The following is a 23,274-nucleotide window of genomic DNA, read 5'->3' on the forward strand; positions in this document are numbered from 1 at the left end:
CGCGTGGCTCAGTGGCTAAGATGCTGAGCTTGTCGATCAGAAAGATCGACGGTTCGATGGTTCGAATCCCTAGCGCCACGTAACGGAGTGAGCTCCTGTTACTTGTCCCAGCTTCTGCCAACCTAGTTGTTCGAAAGCACGTAAAAATGCAAGTAGAAAAAAATAGGAACCACCTTTGGTGGGAAGGTAAAAGCGTTCCATGTACCGTTGGCGTTGAGTCATGCCGGCCACATGATCACGGAGATGTCTTCAGACAGCAGTGGCTCTTTGGCTTTGAAACGGAGATGAGCACTGCCCCCTAGAGTCAGTAATGACTAGCACATATGTGCAGAACTTTTACCTTTATCATGTCTATCCTATGCCTTTTTCCTTTAGACTAAACACACCCAGTTTTTAGATCTATTCTTTACATTAAGAAACTTTTTACTTCAATAACTTACCATTAAGGATCACCCAGAAAACTAATCTGTTTGTAGATGAATCTTTCCTTTTTTCAGAGTTTGGGATTATAAAATACTATAGAATTGTATACTATTTAAAAGTATACATATAAAAAGATCAAGATTAAAATAACCATGACATATTTTAATATAGAAATGCCAAGGTGGATCACTGACTGAATGGGATAAACCTCTATTCCAAAACCCCCAGAAATATAAATTATGTAGTATTTGATTGATTGATTGATTGATTAAGTGGTATCAAGTCATTGATGACTCTTAGCCACAACATAGATGTTGTCCATAATGATCTGTCTCTAATCTGTTCCCCCAGCTCCTCCAATAATGCCCCATTATAAGTGAGTCCAACCACTTTGCTCTTGGCTGCCTTCTTCTCTTTCCTACAACCTTTCCCAGCATTATACAGGTAGTCCTCCACTTACAACAATTCATTTAGTGACAATGGTACTGAAGTTACAATGGTACTGAAAAATGTGGCTTATGACCATTTTTCATATTTATGACCATCTTAGCTTCCCTATGGTCATGTGATTTACATTCAGGGGGTTCATGTTGGATAATCACATGATCCTCTTTTGCAACCTTCTGACAAGCAAAGTCAATGGGGAAGCCAGATTCATTTAACAACTATGTTACTAACTTAACAACTGTAGTGATACACTTAACAAATATGGAAAGAAAAGTTGTAAAATGGGGCAAAACTCAATTAACAAATTTCTCACTTAGCAAATTTGGGCTCAATTGTGATTGTACGTTGAGGATTATCTGTAATATTTCCACAGAGTTACGTCTTCACATGTAATATGTCTGAAGTGGGATAATTTATTATTTGTGCCTTGAACAAGAAATCTGGGTTGATTTGTTTGATGATCCATTTGTTCGTTTTCTTGACTGTACACAGCATTCTTAGGAGTCTTCTCCAATCCCAGAGTCCAAAAGTATTAATACTCTTTGTATTTTACTTTCTTCAGAGTCCACTTTTTGACTCCATAGAGTGTCACAATGAATATTTAGTACAGGGGTGTCAAACTCGCATCTTCATGGCATCGTCAAGTGATGTATCACAACTTTCCCCCCTTTACTAAACTGGGCATGGGTGTGGTCAGTGTGCGACGCATCTGGCCTGTGGGCCGCAAGTTTGACAGCCCCAATGTTGTATCTACACAACTATATTGTTATATATTATACTATATATATACTATATTGTTTCTATTTACAGTTTGTGATGTGAACTAAATTATGTGCAATGCTCACTTGAGGATTTTTAGCAGTGTGATTTCTTAGTTCTGCTTTCTAGTGAAGCATAGCCACCTATACATTGCCCTTTCTAGCATTGTATCAGAAAAAAACAGGTTTCTCGGTTTGGCATATTATGTTTGATTGTCATTCATTGATTGAGCACATACTTTGCATGTCAAAAGCCACAGGTCCAATCCTTGGCATCTCCAGAAATGTTAGAAAATTCCCATCTGAAAGAATATGACTCAGTGTTAGATTCAGCCCAATATAAATTCCAATGTTACCTTTATTTCCATTCTGTTTCTTGGTTGATCCATATTTTTAAGAAGAATTGTATGTCCCTCTCAACAAAACAATCTTTGCTTCTCTGCAATAAATCCATATTTAAATATGTTAGTACATATTTAATTTATTTCAGCTGTCAATAATATTTGGACAAGTGCAATAGCCGCAGATAGTGAACTAGGCCAATCAGATTAACTAGTGCAAGGATTTGCTAAGTATTTTTTCTTTCCAGTGTCAAAATAATAATAATAATAATATCTATGTTTCTCGGGGGGCATTTTTCTACAGGAGAGGAGATGGCAGAGCTGTGCTTCGGTCTTCTGTACGAGAATTTTTGGGAAGTGAAGCCATGCATTACCTTGGAATACCTACAAGCAGGGCAGCTAGGTAATTTATCAGGTTTATAGGATAGAATAAAATAATTACATGTATAAGAGAGAATGTAAAAAGGGGAGAAAACCCGGACACTTTGTAAAGAGGTTTTAAAATTTGTAACAAAAAATAAAAAACTTTATATAAAAATAGAATAGAAGAGAATAACAGAGTTTGAAGGGACCTTGGAAGTCTTCTAATTCAACCCCCTGCCTAAACAGGAAACCCTACATCACTTCAGACAAATGGATACCCAACATCTTCTTAAAAACTTCCTGTGTTGGAGCATTCACAACTTCTGGAGGCAAGCTGTTCCACTGATTAATTGTTCTAACTGTCAGGAAATTTCTCCTCAGTTATAAGTTGCTTCTCTCCTTAATTAGTTTCCACTCATTGCTTCTTGTTCTCAGGTGCCTTGGAGAATAGTTTGACTCCCTCTTCTTTGTGGCAACCCCTGAGATATTGGAACACTGCTATCATGTCTCCCCTAGTCCTTCTTTTCGTTAAACTACTAGACATACCCAGTTCTTGCAACCATTCTTCATATGTTTTAGCCTCCAGTCCCCTAATCATCTTTGTTGCTCTTCTCTGCACTCTTTCTAGAGTCTCCACACCTTTTGTACATCATGGTGACCAAAACTGGATGCAGTATTCCAAATGTGGTCTTACCAAGGCATTATAAAGTGGTATTAACACTTCATGTGGTCTTGATTCTATCCTTCTGTTTATGCAGTCTAGAACTGTGTTGGCTTTTTTGGCAGCTGCTGCACACTGCTAGCTCATATTTAAATGGTTGTCCACTAGGACTCCAAAATCCCTTTCACAGTTACTACTATTGAGGAAGGTACCACCTATACTGTACCTATGCATTTCGTTTTCCTTGCCTAAATGCAAAACCTTACTTTTTCACCATTGAATTTTATTTTGTTAGATAGTGCCCAATGTTCAAGTTTGTCATGATCCTTCTGTATCTTAAGCCTGTCTTCTGAGTGTTGGCTATTCCTGCCAGCTTGGTATCATCTGCAAATTTGATGAGCTCCCCATTTATCCCCTCATCCAAATCATTGATGAAGATGTTGAAGAGTACTAAGCCTAAAACAGAGCCTTGGGGTACTCCACTGCATACTTCTGTGTAGATGCAGTTCCATTGAGGACTACACATTGAGTTTGGTTGGTCAGCTAGTTACAAACCCATCTGGTGGTAATGCTGTCTAACCCACATTTTTCTATTGTATCTAGTAGTAGGTTATAAAGTAGGTCTACTTTAGCAAATGCCTTACTGAAGTCCAAGTAAATTATATCGACGACATTCCTCTGGTCCACTAATTTTGTCCCTTTGTCAAAGAATGCAATAAGATTAGTCTGGCCTGATCTGTTTTTGACAAACCCATGTTGGCTTTTGGCTATTACTTGGTTTACTTCTAGGTGTTCGCTGATTCATTGTTTGATTTTCTTTATTATACTTTAACTGCATTGAGCAGAAGGATGCAATCCTACCACAACTATTTGCAGACCCAGTAGAAGGTTATTTAAGGTTAAAAATAAATAAAAATACAATTAAGAATAATAAAAATGAAGTAAAAAATTTCCACAATTGGAACTTTTAGAGAAATTTTAGGGAAATTTAGAGAACTGTATGCTTCAGTTCTTTAAGAACCAAGCAATGACATTGGGCCCCTTAGTGCAGCAGAAAACTGTAAAATAGCAGAGAACTCTTGACCCATATTTGCATGACATAAACCTAACAAATTAATCAAGTTTTCCCAATATGTATGTTAATTTCCTAGTCCCATGATGGTGAACCTATGGCATGAGTGCTGGAAATGGCATGCAGAGCCATCTCTCTGGGCACACAAGCCATCTCCCGTTGCTCTTCTGGGTTTCCGGCACACCAGCCAGCTTGTCTTCATGCACGCGAGAGCACTGGAAACCGGAAGAGCATCCACCCTGTGTGCATGCACCCGCCGGCAAGATAAACTTCTGCTTTCCGACATGCTCACTGGCCATATGGTGGCAAAAACTGGACGACCAGGTCATCGGTGTACATGCATGCACCAGAAACCGGAAGATCATCTTCTGGTGTGCGCATGCGCACTGGACGGCTGCCCTACCAGTTTCTGGCACATGCATGTGCGAATGTGTGCATGCACTCCCATTTTGGCACTTGGTGCCAAAAAGGTTCGCCAACACTGTTCTAGTCTATCTTAGAGTCAAGTGATTTCCTGGTGGTTTTGCCATCTAAGAATTAACTAGGTCTTACTCTGCTGAGGCCATGTAGAGGTTCTTCCATAGCTAGGCTTCTCTCTTACATCTGTATTGCAGCAAGGCTGTATAAAGTCTAGTTGAACCTCAGACAAATAACTTTGCCAAGAGTTGAAGAGCATTATGGATTACATCCTACTTGTTTGACAATTGTATGGGTCCTCCTCAGACTTTTAGACCCATTGTTTGTGAGATCAGGTTTATTAATCTGTGTTTTGTTTTATTTATCTTTATTTTCCCACTTTAAGATATCGTATGAATTCACTTTGTCCAACAGGATTCTGAATGTCTCTCTGTCTGCCTTGTACTAATTCCTTATTTCCACTGTTTCCACAGCTTAGTTGTAAGTGATGACTATGTTTGGAGAGATCAGTTCTACAATGGGAATATTAAGAAAGAAAGAGGTATTTTTTTCATCCCTCTTTGACAAGGTTATCGTTAAATCTTCTCAGATCACCTGTTTTCTAATCTGTTGATGTGCACCTATGCATTAGTTCTGCTTTTGACTGGATTATGGGCTGTGGATAAATGATCTGCTACTCAGAAGCTATCTTGCAACTGGAAGAACGGTGCCTCATTTCAGATGCAGAACATTTCCCTTTAAGGACATTACTTTTCTCTCTTTTCTCTTATATGCTGAAATGAACATAATTTGACTCATCATAATCTGTGGTCATCTTTAGTTTTTGCATTTTTATGTTTTGCATTTTATTACGGCTGCTCCGGCAGGCTGGGGGGCTGTTGAAATAGCCAGCCCCACGGGAACTATGAATGTTGTGTATTTTAAATTGTTGTTTGTCTATTTGTCTATTTATCCCCTTCCTTTGTTTATTGTAAGCCGCCCGGAGTCCTTCGGGAGTGGGTGGCATACAAGACCAATAAAATACAAATACAAATTATGGTCTCTTGAAACATCTTGATTTATTCATTTAATACTGCATGTACCTGGACAATTTTTCTTCAGGTTTCCTTTTTTTAAAAAAAAAAACCCTACTTTTCTAAGTATTACCTAAAACACCTTTCAAATAGTTCCAGTCACTAATTAGAAATAGTTTATTGCCTCACAGCATTATGACTAATAGTCCTTAGCAAGCTACTCATTTGACTAAATTCCTTTCAATTAGATCATTTCCGCTTTGGTTTTTCCAGAAATGGACATCAGATTTCTCCATTGTAATGCTCAGCTTTTATTAGTCTGATAAACTAGTGTTTTGAAAAAACATTTCTTAGTTCAAGAAGTCTCTTTCTATCCATTAAGGCAGGGGTGTCAAACTCAATTTCATTAAGGGCCACATCAGGGTTGTGTTTGACCTTGAAGGGTCTTGGTGGCCAGGTCAGTTGAACGTCACTCATGTTGGGATTGCCTGTGGTGGTCCGAGTGCCCCACCAGCAAAAATGGGCTCCCAAATTCTGTTTTCGGCTGCTACAGCTTCCTGCAACCCTCTGCCAGCAAAAATGGAGTTCAGGAGGGCTGTCCGCACACAGACACCCCTGAGTTCCATTTTTGCTGGCAGAGGCATTGTGGACCGGTCCTTTGCTGTTTCCAGGGCGGCCCCGCAGGCCATATCTAAACACCCTGCAGGCTGGATCTGCCCCCCAGGCCTTGAGTTTGACATCCCCGCATTAAAGGAACCCTTTCTCTTATATATTCTACTCAGAGATGGTATTCAGCAGGTTCTGACCAGTTCTGGAGAACCAGTAGCAGAAATTTTGAGTAGTTCAGTGAACCAGTAAATACCACCTCTGACTGGCCCCATCCCCCATCTATTCTCTGCCTCCCGAGTCCCAGTTGATCGGGAGGAAATGGGGATTTTCCAGTAACCTTCCCCTGGTATGCCCACCAAGCCATGCCATACCAGCCACGCCCACAGAACAAGTAGTATTTTTTTTTTAATCTCACCACTGATTCTACTGTGTAAAGTTCTTCTCACACCATAGAGCAAACCTTCATGCTAAGAAGTTATGGATGCATAAGGAAGTAGGTGAAGGACAATTTTGAAATTCATTAACTTGTAGATATATTTATTTGCAGGTGCAATTGTGTTACGTGTTGCAAAATCATGGTTTCGAATAGGATCACTGGAAATACTAGCTCATTCTGGAGAACTGGATTTATTAAGGTTAGCCTTAAACCCTTCATTCAAGATTTTCATTTCTGTAGCCAGACAATAGAATAGCTGGTTCAATAGAAACAAATGCAAACTGTATTATCTGGAAAGTACAAGAGAGATTCTACATTGGCATTCAGTAAGATGCAAGAAGTTTCAAAATGTGGATCCTGAGTCTTCTGCATGGCTTCTTTGGATCCTGGAAAAGCTTTAAAAATGAAAAAATTACTTGCTTTTTCCATATATTAAGCCAAGTGAATTACCATGCATTTGAACAGATTTGCAGTTCCCCATTAGTACATTATAGTAATGACCAATATGGAAAATGGTGGCAAAACCAATAAAATGTAGTATGGCAATTAGTCCCTTTGTACTTACATGGGACATTGATGATGGACATAAAAATGGGTGAGGCTTGGATTGTAGTGCCGTATGTGTTACCTGGCCCATTTTAACATGCCCCCCCACCCCGAAAGTAATTCATAAATCAGTCATCACCTTTTCGGCACCGAGTGCCCAAACTGGAACATGCAAAGGCACACATGAGGGCATGTCACGCCAGAGCACCATAAAGTCAAAGACCAGCTGGCTGCTATGCATGTGTGCATCGGAAACCAGAAGAGCAGCTGGCGACAGCATGCGTGCCCGCAGAGAGGGCTCTGCGTGGTGCCTCTGGCACGCATGCCATAGGTTTGCCATCACAGCCATAAATAATAAAAAAGGAAAATAAGAAAATTGCTGTTAGTTTTCAAGCCACCCTAGCAGCCATCTCCCTATTAAAATCTCTTACAAACTTTGACAATCTTACAAGATTTTTTGCCAATGAAAATGATATTTCTTTATTTTTAATTGTTGTTGGAATTTGTCGGTGGTACATCATTCTGTATTAAGGTATTTCTGTACAGATATGGAATTTGTTTCTCACAATAAAAAGTACAATATCATTTTAATTTAGTTTAATTTAGGGTACATTTTAAGAAATATGTATATTTGTGTTTTTTTTTAATTTATATTGCTTTGCGTTTAGCATTATTCAGTGATAACTTCTCAAAACATTATTTCAATGCATTTTTATTCTATATCTCTGGAGCTGGGCATATTTTCCTTACGAGTGCATAGAATTTCTAAGTACTGGAGGATATATATCTGAAATAACAGCTGCTAATTTGAAAGGAAAAGCAATAACCTTTTCCTTTGACATTGACCAAATTTTCTTAAATTATAGAGAATCCGAAGGAAATGGGCAATTAAGAAATATGAGATATAAATAAATAAATAAATAAATACTATTACAGATTTATATATAAAATCTGATTCCAGCTTTCCTGATGAGCTACTTAGAGTTATGTTTGCATAATAAGATTTTTGGAGTTTTCTTTTCCTCCTTTGGGTAGATAGTGTCATTTCTGTTTTTTGCAAATCTTACTTTGATTTGTTATTAGTTTGCCAGTAAGCTATGATTAAAATCAATATTGTCTTACATGTAAGCAGAGCTAAAATTCCTTTCTGAAAGATGCAATACAATAGCTTTTCTTCAATTCAGTTTAGCCTTCTTAGCAACAAATAGAGTTTAGTTTAAATATTTACTTAAGGAATGTTTCAAATTCTTCTTTGATAAAAGAAACTTTTACTTTGTGGGACAGGATGCTGCTAGATATGGTCATAAAAGAACACTTTCCAAAAATAAACGTAAATGATTCAAATAAATATCTGGTAAGTAAGTTTTTTTAAAAAAAAATTCCATATTTATGTCGGTCCAAATAGGAAACATTTGTAAAAAAAATGTGATTATGTATTTTTAAATCTTTTGTAATCTAATTTGTAAATGTAATTGCATTTCCAACTATTGTTTTACCTATTTATAATAAATATGAGCTAAATATTCTGAGACGGGGTTGGGGTCAGTGGCTAAGATGCTGAGCTTGTCAATCAGAAAGATCAGCTGTTCAGCGGTTCAAATCCCTAGTGCCGCGTAACGGAGTGAGCTCCCGTTACTTGTCCCTGCTTCTGCCAACTTAGTAGTTCGAAAGCATGTTAAAATGCAAGTAGAAAAATAGGGACCACTTTGGTGGGAAAGTAACAATGTTCCATACAGCTTCGGCATTTAGTCATGCCGGTCACGTGACCACAGAGATGTCTTTGAATAGCGCTGGCTCTTCAACTTTGAAACAGAGATGAGCACCGCCCCCTAGAGTTGGGAATAACTAGCACATATGTGCGAGGGAAACCTTTACCTTTAAATATTTTGGAATATTACTGCTGTATTTATATACTGAATGTAAAACTTTGATTTTAGGCATTTTTCTCTCAAGTAGTATCTGAGACGGCACATTTAATTGGCTTGTGGATGTCAGTCGGCTTCGCTCATGGTGAGATTAAAAGGGTGAGGGTTGTATTGTTTGATCTGAACAGCATAACCTTTTTCCTTTTGATTAAAGATGGATGGACACAAAGATAGGTGTTGCATTGTGCCAAAACCTATACTCTGATAGAGTTCATTACTAAAGAATGTTAGGGGGTAAGTGTGGGGAATTGAAATATTGATAGTAATTCAGGGCCAGGTTCATTCATCAAAACAAAGTGTGGTTTATATTAGCCAAAGTGTATAGTACAAATTGTGAACCATAGCTGGGTTCATACGTTGTACAAAACCAAAACAAAATCATTCACAGTTTAACCTGATATACTCAATTCATCTGGATTGACTGCTTTAAATCTTTACTGCTTCCTTAAGGGCTCAGAGCCCTATAACCAGAATATATTTTGTTCTATATGCTTGGTCAGAACTTTCTTCCTTTTTCTTTCATTTAAGTGCTGTATCACCATTCAACCATAGTGAGATGTATTGAGGAAAGGTTGATTTGGAGCAACATGGCCATGCTATGATTTCATGAATAGGGCTTTAAATTGTAAGAAGAATTTCAGGAAGCCTTTGGGAGATTTTAGTGCCTTTGTTGATATTTCTTTAAAATTTAATTTTCCTCATGTCTTCTTATTACAGTAATTCCTCAAGCTTTTTTATTTTTTTATTTTTGAGAAAGTATTAGACTAATGTTCACGTGAAGAGGTCTAACAATTTATTTCACTTCCTTGTTGCATGGAATAACTGAACCAATGTTTGTTACTCCATAACTGGTAATAGCTGAGATGAATTCCGACATTTTTGGCGTTTTCCTATTGTCAGTGGATAGAAAGAAATTGAGCACTGATTGGCTCATAGTGATTATGTTTTAAAATGAGCAGAAGTGAAGACCAGGTCAGATTCAATCTACTTAGGAAGGGTAGAACTTTCTACTGTGAAAATCCCCTAAGTTAAGCCTTGAAAGTTTAGAAAAATAACTTTTCTAGAAATTATTCTGTAGCAAAATTAGGTCTCTTCTAAGCTGTTGAACAGCATAGGTTAATAAATTGTTGAAGCTGGAGCATTGCAAAAATAGTGATACTCCTTGTGATTTGGTTCCAGGGCTGTTCCTAATCCTCTGTCACTACTGTGGCTTTTTCAAACACAGACTTCTTACTAGATTGTAAGCAGGCATGGAATGCTGTAATCTTAGCTACCGGTTCAAAACCGGAGTGAGCGCGTGCACATATATGCGCTTCACTTCACTTGCACGCGGTGCTTCTGCGCATGCGCGAAACCTTCTGCACATGAGCAGAGTGTCTGTGACGACATTTGGATGGTTGGGCAGAGCCTACCGCTGCCGCCACTACCAGTTCGCCTGATCTGGGGAGAACCGGCAGAATACCACCTCTGATTGTAAGTCCACAGGACTCTGCAGCTAATTAGCTTGTCCTTTTCTTTCCAAACTGTATAATGGAAAATAAGAAAGAGGAGCTGTATTTATTATGAAAGAATTAAAAGAATCTCAGTTTTTGACACTAATCTTACAAACTACTTACCGTATTTTATGGAGTACAAGACGCACCTTTTTTCCTCAAAAAAGAGGCTGAAAAACTGGGTGCATCTTATACATCGAATACAGCATTTTTTGCCTCCTGAAGCCCCTCCCCTTCACCAAAATGGCTGTGCATACCCTTAGGGAGTCTTTCAGAGAGCTCCTGGGAGCTGGGGAGGGCAGAAATGAGCATAAAATGGAGCCCCCAGTAGCACTCTATAAGCCTCCATAAGGCTATGCATGCAATTTTTTTGACAAAAGACAGGCCCGTTTTTGTGAAAAATGGGCCATTTTTTGCTTCCCCCCCCCCCCACGAGCACTCTACAAGCCTCCCCAAGGCTATTCATGCCTTTTATTTGGAAAAAAGGGTCCGTTCTTGTGAAAAACGGGCCGTTTTTGGGAGGTTTGCAGAGTGCAAAAACTTTTTTTTTCTTTTGGAAATCTCTTTAACTAATGAGAATTATATTGATCAAGTGCTGTGCCAGTAGAAACAAAAGCTTAAGGTTTGTCAGCGATTTCCTTCTCCAGCACATAGATAAATACACCTGGAAACATCTACCTGCCTCCCTACTCTCTCTCTCTCCCTCCCTACCTATCTACTGTATTTCTGTCTCTCTCTTTCTATTTCTCTCTCTCTATCCCTCTACCTAACTACCTACATACTCTCTCTACATACCTACCTACTGTATTTCTCTCTATATATATATTTCTCTCTCTCTCTCTCTCTATCCCTTTATCTACCTACCTACCTACCTACCTATCGAACCACTCTACCTACCTACCTACTGTATTTCTCTTTCTCTATCCCTCTATCTACCTATCTTTAATTTTTAAAATTTGCCTCTTCAAAACCTCTGATGCGTCTTTTACTCTAAAAAATACGGTAGCTATAAAAGGAGAGGCTGGATCTGGTTTCCAAATTGTGCCTGAATAAGTTTCCGTATTAGCATTTCTTACCGTTCTGTTTTGATAGCTATGTTGTTTTATGTTTTAGGAGTATGCAATACTGATAATTTCAGTTTATTATCCATAACCATAGATTATGGTCCTTTTGGCTTCATGGATTCATACAACCCAGGTGAGTACAGTCTAAAGGAATTCAGGATTTATTGTTTCCCTGACAATGAAGCATGAAATTCTAAGCCGTGCCTCCATTTTTTTATCTTTTCACTTTAGATTTAAGTGAGATCAAAGAGATTAAAAGATTGAAATGTATGAGACTCACAGATTAGAACTGGAATTGACCAGTTGATGGATCCTTGAGAGTTGTATTTAAATTTTTTAAATTAAATTGATATGTTAGGTATGGAAAAAAATCTTAATTACATCAATCGAACTATAGAAAAGTAAGCTAGAGAAAAATGGAGGTTAAAGTTGTAGGTTTTATCAAAGAGATGTAATTTTCTTTGTTGTGTGAGAAAGGCAAGGTTTTGGCCAAGGGAGATAATATATTCATTATCAAGTTTCTTTGAATTTTCTTTCTTTACACCTGGTCCTGTTTGAGAGTTGAAAGCTATTACTCTTGATGCCATGAAATTAAATATTCATTAGCATAAACAGTGCATCTAGGGCGAACCTAGATGGAAAGCAGATATATCTCATAAGCAGATTATATCTCATACGCACTTACAGCCCACATACATTCTGATATGGGTGCATTATTATTAGTCATTATTATAATTTCTGTGAAGTATAGTCATAAAAAATAAGTTGGCTGCTAGTAAATTTGTGTCAACGCAGACTGGGGAAAAAGCCCTAATACATACCATATTTTTCGGAGTCTAAGATATACCGGAGTTTAAGATGCACCAAGATTTTGAAGAGGTAAATTTAAAAAACGTTTTTGCACACTGCAGGCTTCCCAAACCCTCTGCATGCCTCATTTTTTGTGAAAAACAGGGCATGCAGAGAGTTTAAGAGGCCTGCAAAATGCTCCTGGGGGTTGGGGGGGGGCAAAAATGAGCAAAAAATGGCCCGTTTTTCAGTTGTTTGTGCCCTCCTCAGCCTCCAGGAGCAATTTGCAGACCTCCCAAATGTTCTGCACATCCATTTTTGAGAAGTGGGCGGTGCTTTGGGAGGCCCAAAATGCTGTATTTAGTGTATAAGATGCACCCAGATTTTTGCCCTCTTTTTTTGGGGGGGGGAAGGTGCGTCTTATACTCCGAAAAATACAATACCTATGTATCTTAAAACAAAACGAACTTTTATTTTGTATAAATAAAACATGGTCAATATGTAGTCCTCAAATTATAATTGTTCATTTAATGCAATACAATACAATACAATAGCAGAGTTGGAAGGGACCTTGGGGGTCTTCTAGTCCAACCCCCTGCCTAGGCAGGAATGATCATTCATAATTATCATTCAATGTTACAATGGCACTGAAAAAAATGATTTATGGCCAATTTTTACACTTAGGACCTTTGCAGAATCATGGTCATGTGCTCAAAAGTTGGGCACTTAGGAACTGTCACATATTTATGGCTTTTGAACTCTCCTAAGGTTATGTAATCACAATCTGTAACCTTCTTAACTGTCTCCAGATAAGCAGATTCAATGAGGAGGCCAGATTTCCTGAATGACTGCATAATTCATTTAACAATTGCAGTGATTTGTTTAACAACTTAATTGTAGTAAAAAGGTCATAACATGGTACAAAACTTAATTATCAACTATCTTGCTTAGCAACAGAAGTGTTGAGTTGAATTGTGGCCATAAGTCAAGGACTACCTGTGTATATAAAAAATGGATAGTTTAAAACACTGGTTTTGGTTTGCAGTTGGGGTAAAAAGATAACACTGTAATTTTACATTAAAGGCAAATAGTGCATTATTTTCTTTGGGCTATAGCCTAAATAAATATGCTTGCATCTAGAAATTTGGGAGGTATCTGTAGATATTTGCTACTTATGTCATTTTTCTTATTTTGAATCAAGATGAATGAATGTGATTTACTATTTCAAATATTCCACTGTAGTAAAAAGTAATGTTTTGTTTCAGACTTCGTTCCAAACACATCTGATGATGAAGGACGGTATAAAATAGGAAATCAGGCAAATGTTGGAATATTTAATCTGAACAAACTGCTTAAGGCTTTAAGCCCTTTATTTAGTCCAAGACAAAAGCAACTGTAAGTAATCCTTTGTAATGTCTTCTTAGTTAAAAGAGCTGATGAGATGACTGTTCATTCTGAAAAGAAGACATTTTCCTGCAAGATAATAGTTTGAAAATTTAAATTATGTTTTACAATGGAAGTGCTTGCAAAAGAATAAAAGTGTTCAGTAAATTTATGGAAACGACTATTTTATAGAGTAAAATTTTGTACTGTTGCTGTTAGGACTGAAAAAGAAAAAAAAATGTGATGGGTTTTTTGTTTTTGTCTTTTTGCTTTAGTTTGGTCAAAAATTAAAAACATGCCTAGAAAGACATTTTCTTTCTGAATATCATCTGAAGTTTTAGAGACAAGTGGGAAAGAGACCATTTGAAGCACCAGTCCCTTTCATTATTATTATAAATTTGTCCCAAACACATCTCTGGAATGAATCTTTTAAGTAATATCAGTTCAACTTTGAGTGCACAATTGACTCTGCAGAAAAGGCAATGAAGATTAGAGAAATGGACCACGATTACACCAATATCAAATGCTTGCTAACTATTCTATATATTTTGTCTCATAAAAATATGGAAATTAGGCAGTGATTCAGCTTGGATGAATTCCTAATTTCATAAACTATGGTTTATTAAGCCAGGAAAGGACCTTTGACTCAAATGCTGAAGTCTAGCTATTTCTTTCATTTTGTAATGTCATGCACCAGATTCAGCAATGGGAGCTTTTCTAGGCCATTGTTTCTTGGAATGTACAATACCCATGACCCACACATTGCAGGATTAAAACTGGTACGTAGGAAGATGAAATAAGGAGCCGAAAACTTATTACAGTTCAGAAATTTATGGTATATTAAGTAGGAATATTATTTCCAAAAAGCCTTAGAAATCAGCAACCCACTGATTTGATTTAATTTGATTTGATTTATTCAGTTTGTATGCCGCCCTATTCCCGAGAGACACAGGGCGGCTAACAATTACTGTGTCTGGGTTTCTTTTTTTTTCTTTGTTTGAAATTTGTTTTTATTTTTAAACATAAAAAAAAAACCATTAAAAAAAATTCCCATCCATTACATACAGCATGTTGTTTGGTTACAAGTGTTTTTGCATCCATATTCTCAATTACATTTACAATCACAGATGTTTCATCTAATATAACTAAATACCTCACTTTCATTGTACAACATATATTCAATTACGATTTTTTTTCCAATAAGCCTAATTTTCTTACATTCTTGATTGTCTGTTTAATAACAATATACCTTTATATAATCATATATCCCGATATGAAAAAGATTTACCAATCATTTATAATTGTATATCACTGTTTTCAATTATGTATAATCCCACCAATCAACTATCGAGTATGCTTATATTCATTATTGTCCTTGTACATCATACATTCAAACAAAGATGTTATTCCTTCATTTTTCAACAATGTATTCTAAATAGTCACTTCATATATATACCAATTTTTAATTACTTCCTTATTAAAATTATTTATCAATAACAAGATATCTTTATAATATATACTTAGAATTATACATTATATCACCAATCCTCTATCAAGTATACATAAATTCATTGTTATCCTTATCCATTTTAAAACAAAAAGTTCTAAAGTATTCAATTCATATATGTATCAGCCTCATTGTATCATTGTTAATCTATTTCACAGCATAATTATATTATCACTTAACTCCTTCAGTTAAAACATAAATAAAACATTTTTCATTTCCAGGTTTTTTCCCCCAGCCATTGATAAAACAAGTCCCATATCTTATAAAATTGCTCGTCTTCTTGTTCTTTAATTTCAAATGTCAATTTACTCATTCCAGCACACTCACACTGTGTCTGGGTTTCTTGTTATCCTCCTGAAGATCTCAGAATTTTGTGAGATTTCAGTTCTGTAGTCTGTAGATGAAAACCCTAAAATGTGACAAGATTTGGTAAGAGTCCAGCTATGGCTTTCTTAATTGTAATAAGTATATTGAAATTTAATACATGGAGGAAATAAGTTCCACTCTTTATTGGGAGAGTGTTGATGGACCCTGATCCTCAGAGGTAATAAAAACCATAATTACTTAGCAAGGCAGATGCATTTTGGACTGTGAACCTATGGCACATATGCCTGAAGTGCCATGCATTGTTGCCCATTCCTCTTCTGGGTTTCTGGTGTGCATGCACGCACAATGATCAGCTTGCTGTTGTGCGTGTGGCAATGCCATAAACCGGAAAAGCTGGTTTTCCATTTTCTGGCATGAGCATACGTGCCAACCAGCTGATTGGCACATGTGCATGCACGGCAGTAACCAGATGATTTGATGGCTAGAAATTCATTTTCCGGTTCGTGCATGTCCTCTGGGCAGCTCCTCTTCCTCGTCACAGCCCAGACGAGCTTGCAAAGTGCTCCCTTTTTAGCACTCAGTGCTGAAAAATTTTGCCATCACTACTATAACCTATATATTTTATTGTTTAAATAAAAGTAGCAAAACACATTTTTATGGCATACAGAAAATATTAGACTCAACTCCACATCTTCAGATGGGTGAAAAAGACTCTAGGCTGAAATCTAGGAAAACCACTTTCGGTCAATTCAGACAATTCTGAACTGGTTGTACTATAGTTCTTTGTAGAATACTTATCTTCTGCTCTCAGGGGAATTCCAACAATTCCTGCTGTTAAGTTCTTAGTGTTCTTTGAGCTTCTACCCCCCACCCAGTACACACTTCATTGCCATACTAGAAAACCTCAATGTGAGGCAGAGATCGGTTGCCAATTTTTTTACTACTGGGTTTCAGGTTTCGTTTTATTTATATGCCGCCCTATTCCCAGCGGGACTCAGGGCAGCGAACAAACCCAAGGGGGAAAGGGAAACACAAAAAATACAAATACAAGCATTTAAAAATAGCCAACAGCCACACAGATCGAGAGGGGAAGGGAACTCATTAACCCCAGGCCTGCCGACACAGCCAAGTTTTAACAGCTTTTCGGAAGGCCTGGAGAGAGGTGAGCGTCCGAATCTCTGCGGGGAGTTCGTTCCAAAGGGCCGGAGCTGCCACAGAGAAGGCCCTCCCCCGGGTGGTAGCCAGATGGCATTGGCTGGTAGACGGAACCCGGAGGAGGCCAGCCCTGTGTGATCTAATGGGTCTCTGGGAGGTAATTGGCAGCAGGCGGTCTCTCAAGTACCCAGGTCCAATACCATGAAGGGCTTTATAAGTGACGACTAGCACCTTGAAGTGTATCCGGAGACTGATCGGTAACCAGTGCAGCTCGCGGAGGATAGGTGTAACGTGGGTGTACCGAGGTGCACCCACGATCGCTCGCGCGGCTGCATTCTGGACGAGTTGAAGTCTCCGAATGCTCTTCAAGGGCTGGTGTGGGTGTGCTCCTGCACGTGCTTGCATGTGTGTGCCGCTTCTGTGCATGTGCAGAAGCAGGTGGGCGGAGCATCCTGCTGTTGCTACTGCTACCGATTTGTTTCCTTTCTTGACTTTTGGTTGAATTTTTTAAATGGCATGTGGCTGGGTTTATCTCTGTGTATCTATTGGTAAAACCTTAAAGAATGGCAAGAATCATGAGCTACAAATATTCTCTACTCTTGGAATTTCTGCTGAATTTCTGCTGAACTGATTAGAAATTACACAAACCAGGATATCAGCCATCCAACATAGAACCAGTGGAAGACATGACTGGAATTGTCTGTCTCCTTGACAACCCCCACCCCCAAAATGAAATAGGTGTATTAATCCTATCAGAACTTAACTCATCTATTTTTATGTTTACTGAAGGAAAAATGCAGATCAGACTAAAGAAAGATCAGCCAAATGTTAGCAGGTTGCAAATGCAGGATTATCCATCTTACTAGATCATCCAGGGTAACATGTCTAATACCTAAATATCTATGGATATTCTCCATCATCCAGGTCATGGTTGTCCCAGAGGTGCTATTCCAAAGGCAACTAGATTTTATTGGGTTTTTTTCTTGAAAACATTTCATTTCTCATCCAATAAATTTCTTCATTTTGACTGAATAAGTCAAATTTATATTCTGAGAAATTTGGAGGAATTTATATTCTCTGCAGTCATCTAATTGTTAACCCTCCAAGTCATTAGCTCTCCAAGAATCATTAAGACTACTTGGAGGTTTATCTTTATCCTCGGAGTCACCTGAATGAGAGTGCAAATGAATGTGGAATCTTCTTGGGACTGCTGAAAGGATTGTCTTGTAAATAAGAGTTAGGTGGTGTCTTATAGTCTTTCCCCTATTGAGCAAGGACGGTTCAATTTTAATATAGATGGCCTCTTTGACCCCTCTTTCAAACCAATGACCCTCGTTGCCCAGAATGTGAACTTTGCTTTCTTCAAAAGAGTGACTTTGCCTTTCGGATGTAGATGGGCTACTGAATATTGTCCTGATCGGTTTGTTTTCCTGTGTTTTGCCATGTGTTTGTGAAGTGGTTGTTTTGTTTCCCCAATGTATAGATCTATACATGTCTTATTACACTGTACTGCACATACGACATTGCTAAGTTTGTTTCTGAAAGCTTTATCGTCTGGGTGGACAAGCTGCTGTCTTAATTTGTTCTTGGCTTTAAAGTGTGACTGCACATATTATGTTAGTTGAAAATCCTTCTGAGCTTTTTAGATATCCCTGCAACATATGAAATGACAGCATTGCTCCATTTGTTGATCTCTTTGTCTGTTATAGAGAAGTTCCTGCTGAATCATTTTTTTGTATTTGATGAAGGCCCAGAGGTAGGATTAGCTTCCTTGATGTGTTTTTGTTCTTTTTCTTTTGCTGGTAGGTTAACTATCTGACTTTCCTGGGCTGTGCAGTAGACATTAAGAAAGGCAGAAACCTCAACACCGAAGTATACAGAAAACCTACACACATTTACATATAGTAGAGCACAAATTAGGAGTGATCTGAGTGTTAACGATCAGGTGACTGCAAATAATATAAATACTTTCATTGCCCCCCTCCCCCTTTCAGTCAGAACTGAAAAAGCATCTTGAATGAGAAGCAAAATGTTTTTAAGAAAAAAGGAAGAAAGTCCAGTTGCTTTTAGGAAAAGCACCTGTCTAATACCTGAACAATAACATCTGAAAATGTTATTAAATTGTGGGGTTTTTTTGCTGAAACATTTGCATCTTTTCTGAACAGGGCTTCTCAAATACTTGAAGGATACCCTCAACAATATTATAAAGGGTATGTAAGCATCGATATTTTTTTTTAGCAAAAATGCACAGATTTCTGTGACATATCAGTTTTGCCATGCTAATATTTTTTTTATTAATCCTCAGCTTTATAGATTTATTCAAGACAAAATTAGGTCTGCTAGGAGAGAATGAGGATGATGACTATTTGATTGCTTTCCTTCTAAAAGTGAGTTGTTTCCTTTGATTAAATATTTGTTCTGTGCCTTGAGTTATCAGTAAAGGCTGACACAAAAATGTGATCCTATTTCTTAGCTCATGGAAGATACAAGGGCAGATTTCACAATGACTTTTCGGCAACTCAGTGAGATTTCAGAAGACAAACTCAAAGATCTCAACATTCCTAAGGTATTGATAGATCATTGTTAAGAAAAAAAAAGAGTTTTCTTTTAAAACAATGGATTGTGAAAGTGGAATTGGCAAAGGTATATATTGGTATTGGTATATATACATACTGTATTTTTTGGATTATAAGACGCACCAAGGTTTTGAAGAGGCAATTTTTTTAAAAAAAGTAGGTAGGTAGGTAGATAGATAGAGGATTAGAGAGGGAGAGAGAGAGAAATACAGTAGGTAGGGAGGGAGGGAGAGAGAAAGAGAGGGTAGGTAGGCAGGTATCCTGTTTCTCTGAAAATAAGCCCTCCCTGGATAATAAGCCCAATCCAGCTTTTGAGCTCATGCACCAAAATAAGCCCTCCCCCAAATATAAGCCATCTCTAAAATATTGCAACATAGCAGCAGCCATGAGGTGACCACTCTCGCTGCCTCCTACACCTCAAAATGATAAGATCTCCCCGAAAATAAGGCCAAGCACATGGCTCTGTCTTATTTTGGGGGAAACATGGTAGATAGAGGGGGGGGAGAGAGAGAGAAAAAAAAATACAGTAGGTAGGTAGGTAGGGAGAGGGAGAGAGTAGGTAGGTAGATAGAGGGATAAAGAGAGAGAGAGAGAAATACAGTAGGTAGGTAGGGAGAGAGAGTAGGTAGGTAGAGAGAGAGAGAGAGAAATACAGTAGGTAGGAAGAGAGAGAGAGTAGGTAGGTAGATAGAGGGATAGAGAGAGAGAAATAAGTAGGTAGGTAGGGAGAGAGAGTAGGTAGGTAGGGAGAGAGAGAGAGAGAAATACAGTAGATAGGAAGAGAGAGAGAGTAGGTAGGTAGATAGAGGGATAGAGAGAGAGAAATAAGTAGGTAGGTAGGGAGAGAGAGTAGGTAGGTAGGGAGAGAGAGAGAGAGAGAAATACAGTAGATAGGAAGAGAGAGAGAGTAGGTAGGTAGATAGAGGGATAGAGAGAGAGAAATAAGTAGGTAGGTAGGGAGAGAGAGTAGGTAGGTAGGGAGAGAGAGAGAGAGAGAAATACAGTAGATAGGAAGAGAGAGAGAGTAGGTAGGTAGATAGAGGGATAGAGAGAGAGAGAAAAATACAGTAGGTATGTAGGGAGAGAGAGAAAGAGAGAAATACAGCAGGTAGGGAGAGAGAGTAGGTAAGTAGGTAGATAGGTAGATAGAGGGATAGAGAGAGAAAGAAAAATACAGTAGGTAGGTAGGGAGAGAGAGAGAGTAAGGAGGTAGGTAGATGTTTCCAGGTGTATTTATCCATGTGCTGGAGAAGGAAATCTGACAACCTGCAGCACCTAAGACTTGTTTCTGCTGGCACAGCACTTGATCAATGTAATTCTCATCAATCACTCTAACTAAAAAGCTTTCCAAAAGGGAAACAAAAAGTTTTTGCACTCTGCAAACCTCCCAAAAACTTGACTTGGCGAAAGATGGAATAAAAACCAATGGTGCCTTTTTAAATCACCTAAGATTTGCAGATGATGTTTTCTTCCCACAATACCCATAAGAGCTATAAAGACTCATACAAAATCTTCACAAAGCAAGGGAATCATTTGGCTTAAATATACACCTGAAAAAATTTAGGTTATGCTTAATAAATTCACTAAACAAAGAAAAAATAAATAAATCTGGAGAAGAATTGGACATAGACCACTACATATAACTTGACATATCTCAATGGAAGGTGATACAATAAAGAAAATTGAAGTTTGTATTAAATGTGGTTGGCCAGCATTTGGCAAACTAAGTATAATTTTCAAGAACCTCCCCCTATGCCTGAAGAGTTTTAGATCAGTGTGTGTTATCTGCTCTAACATACTCTATGCCAGGGGAACATGGACACTAACCTGACAATCGATACAAAAACTAAGAGTGGCATAAAGAGCCATGGAAAGATACATGCTCGGCATTAGAAGACAAGATAGAAAGACCAGCACATGGATTAGAGAACAAACCAAAGTATACGATATCAAGAGAGTAAAAAAATTGAAGTGGAAAGGTCACATAGCAAGAACAACTGTAGCAGGTGGGCCAAGGCAGTCATAGAATGGATCCCACTTGATAAAAAGTGCCCACAAAAGAGATGGAGCGATGACATCAGCAAGTATTGCATGTCCATTTGACAAAAGAAAGCTCAGGACCGTATAGGTTGGATACATGTGGAAGAAGGCTTCATCCTGCAGTAGATAGACAGTGACAATGACAATGATGATGACGATGATGATGATACAGATGACACACACACACACACACACACAACTTGCTGATATTGTTGATCCATTTTGTTTTAGGCTTCTTCCGTGGGTGCTTTTTATCAGGGTGGGATCCATTCTATGACTGCTTTAGTCCACCTGCCATCAGTTCTTCTTGCCATGTGACCATCCCATTTCAATTTCAATTCTTTTACTCTCTTGATGATATCATATACTCTCGTTTGTGCTCTAATCCAGGTGCAGGCCTTTCTGTCTTCTCTTGTAATGCCAAGCACAGGACTGCTGTTGTGGAGAAAATAGGAAGAGAAGTATTAAGCACGTTCGCCACCTTGAGTCATTTATAGAAATAATTAGGTGGGAGATATGTATCTCCTACAATGGCAAAAGTGCTTAGTACTACGTTCTCTTCCTATTTTCTCCACAACAGCAATCGTGTGAGGAGAGTTGGGCTGTCTTCTGAGATCTAGGCCAACACCTTAACCCACTAGACCAAACTGGGTTTCTGGTAAGATTGTAGATCTTATGTCACAATCTGGCTAGATATCAACTTTTAAAAAAATAATGTATCCAATGTTTGGTTTTTAGAAGAAAGAAGAACAGAATTGAAACAGCTGCCTCTTCCAATGTCTACCTGTCTAGGTTTCCATAATAGCAGAACATTTATGATTCTGATAAGTTTCCTTTTCAAATGCAAAACAAACATTGAGAGGAAGGCAAATGCCTTCCAATAGTAGAAAAATCCTAAGGAGTTTAGAGTTTCTTTATATCAGCCTAGAATATTCCAGGATATTCCGATCTCTTGTCTGCTCTTATTCCAAATGCCTAAGATTGTCTGTAGATTTGCAAAATAGAGTCTACCTCACATATTCCTACTATTAACAATAATTTGGCATCCACTTGTTAATTGAAAAGCCAAATTGTTGCAATGATTTCCCCACAAAGGTTGTTTTCTTTACCATCTCATCACAATCGGGATGCAGCCTGGCATTATCAGTATTGTTTTATAAATTCTGTTTGAGCAGTGGAACAAACTCACTGTCCTCCATGCCAACTAAAGAAAGTGGGTTTTAATTTCAAGAAAAATGCTAACCCTGATCCAGGCCATTCAAATGTTGTTGTCTTTTGTGTGCAGAGAGATATTTGGCCAGTGGTGTGTGCTTGGAACATAGTTCTTTTCAGAAACATTGGTTATCTTAATCCCAAATCTAGCAAGGTATTCTACTATTTTTTATTTTTAAATACTGATTTAACAACTGTTGCTGAAAGTGAATATTTGTTACTGAAGTTCTATACAGGTCTATTCTGGAATATTAAGCTTTATTGACAAATGTAAGAATTCCTGTGATTTGTATTGTAAGTGTTCAAATATTTTCATACAGGAATTCTGGGCTTTACAAGATGTAGCTAAACACAACAACTTTTCAACCTGGATTGCTATGTACCTTTTGAGATTAAAAAGGTAAATATAATGGATTAATTTACTATAATTATGATTACATGTTAAAGAAGCGGAACATTAATTTCCCTAGATGTTTTCCATGCAACTCCTTCACTTATTTATGACGGTCTAAGTTCAGTTACTAATGGTTAGATAGCAACATTTAAAGTAATTTTAAATAAGTAGAACAGGACTAATGAGGGATGTGCTAACCGTCCTATGCACAGAGCATCCCATACCCAGATTAATCAATATTGAACCATCTGTCCATGGATTAAAATACAGATCTTGATCTTATGTGTTTAATCTGTGCATAGCCCTAGAGCAGCGTTTCTCTA

The 23,274-nt window shown here is 37.9% G+C and overlaps 1 protein-coding gene across 3 annotated transcripts in view; it reads left to right on the forward strand.

Annotated features, from left to right (window-relative positions):
• Positions 1-23,274, forward strand: part of LOC106538578 (uncharacterized) — a 51,395-nt gene that overhangs the window by 22,665 nt on the left and 5,456 nt on the right. For all 3 annotated transcript variants that reach the window (XM_087712595.1, XM_087712593.1, XM_087712594.1), the window contains 11 exons: positions 2,274-2,372; positions 4,956-5,023; positions 6,652-6,739; positions 8,371-8,440; positions 9,024-9,096; positions 11,618-11,701; positions 13,623-13,752; positions 18,895-18,939; positions 19,035-19,116; positions 19,203-19,295; positions 22,878-22,957. In XM_087712595.1, the coding sequence (XP_087568721.1) occupies positions 2,274-2,372; positions 4,956-5,023; positions 6,652-6,739; positions 8,371-8,440; positions 9,024-9,096; positions 11,618-11,701; positions 13,623-13,752; positions 18,895-18,939; positions 19,035-19,116; positions 19,203-19,295; positions 22,878-22,957 (912 nt within the window). The remainder of the gene's footprint in view (positions 1-2,273; positions 2,373-4,955; positions 5,024-6,651; positions 6,740-8,370; positions 8,441-9,023; positions 9,097-11,617; positions 11,702-13,622; positions 13,753-18,894; positions 18,940-19,034; positions 19,117-19,202; positions 19,296-22,877; positions 22,958-23,274) is intronic.

Source organism: Thamnophis sirtalis, unplaced genomic scaffold (genome assembly GCF_051295495.1).
Source record: "Thamnophis sirtalis isolate CommonGarterSnake01/CBP01778 unplaced genomic scaffold, rThaSir2_p1.2 scaffold_4, whole genome shotgun sequence".
In the NCBI taxonomy this organism is placed as follows: domain Eukaryota; kingdom Metazoa; phylum Chordata; class Lepidosauria; order Squamata; family Natricidae; genus Thamnophis; species Thamnophis sirtalis.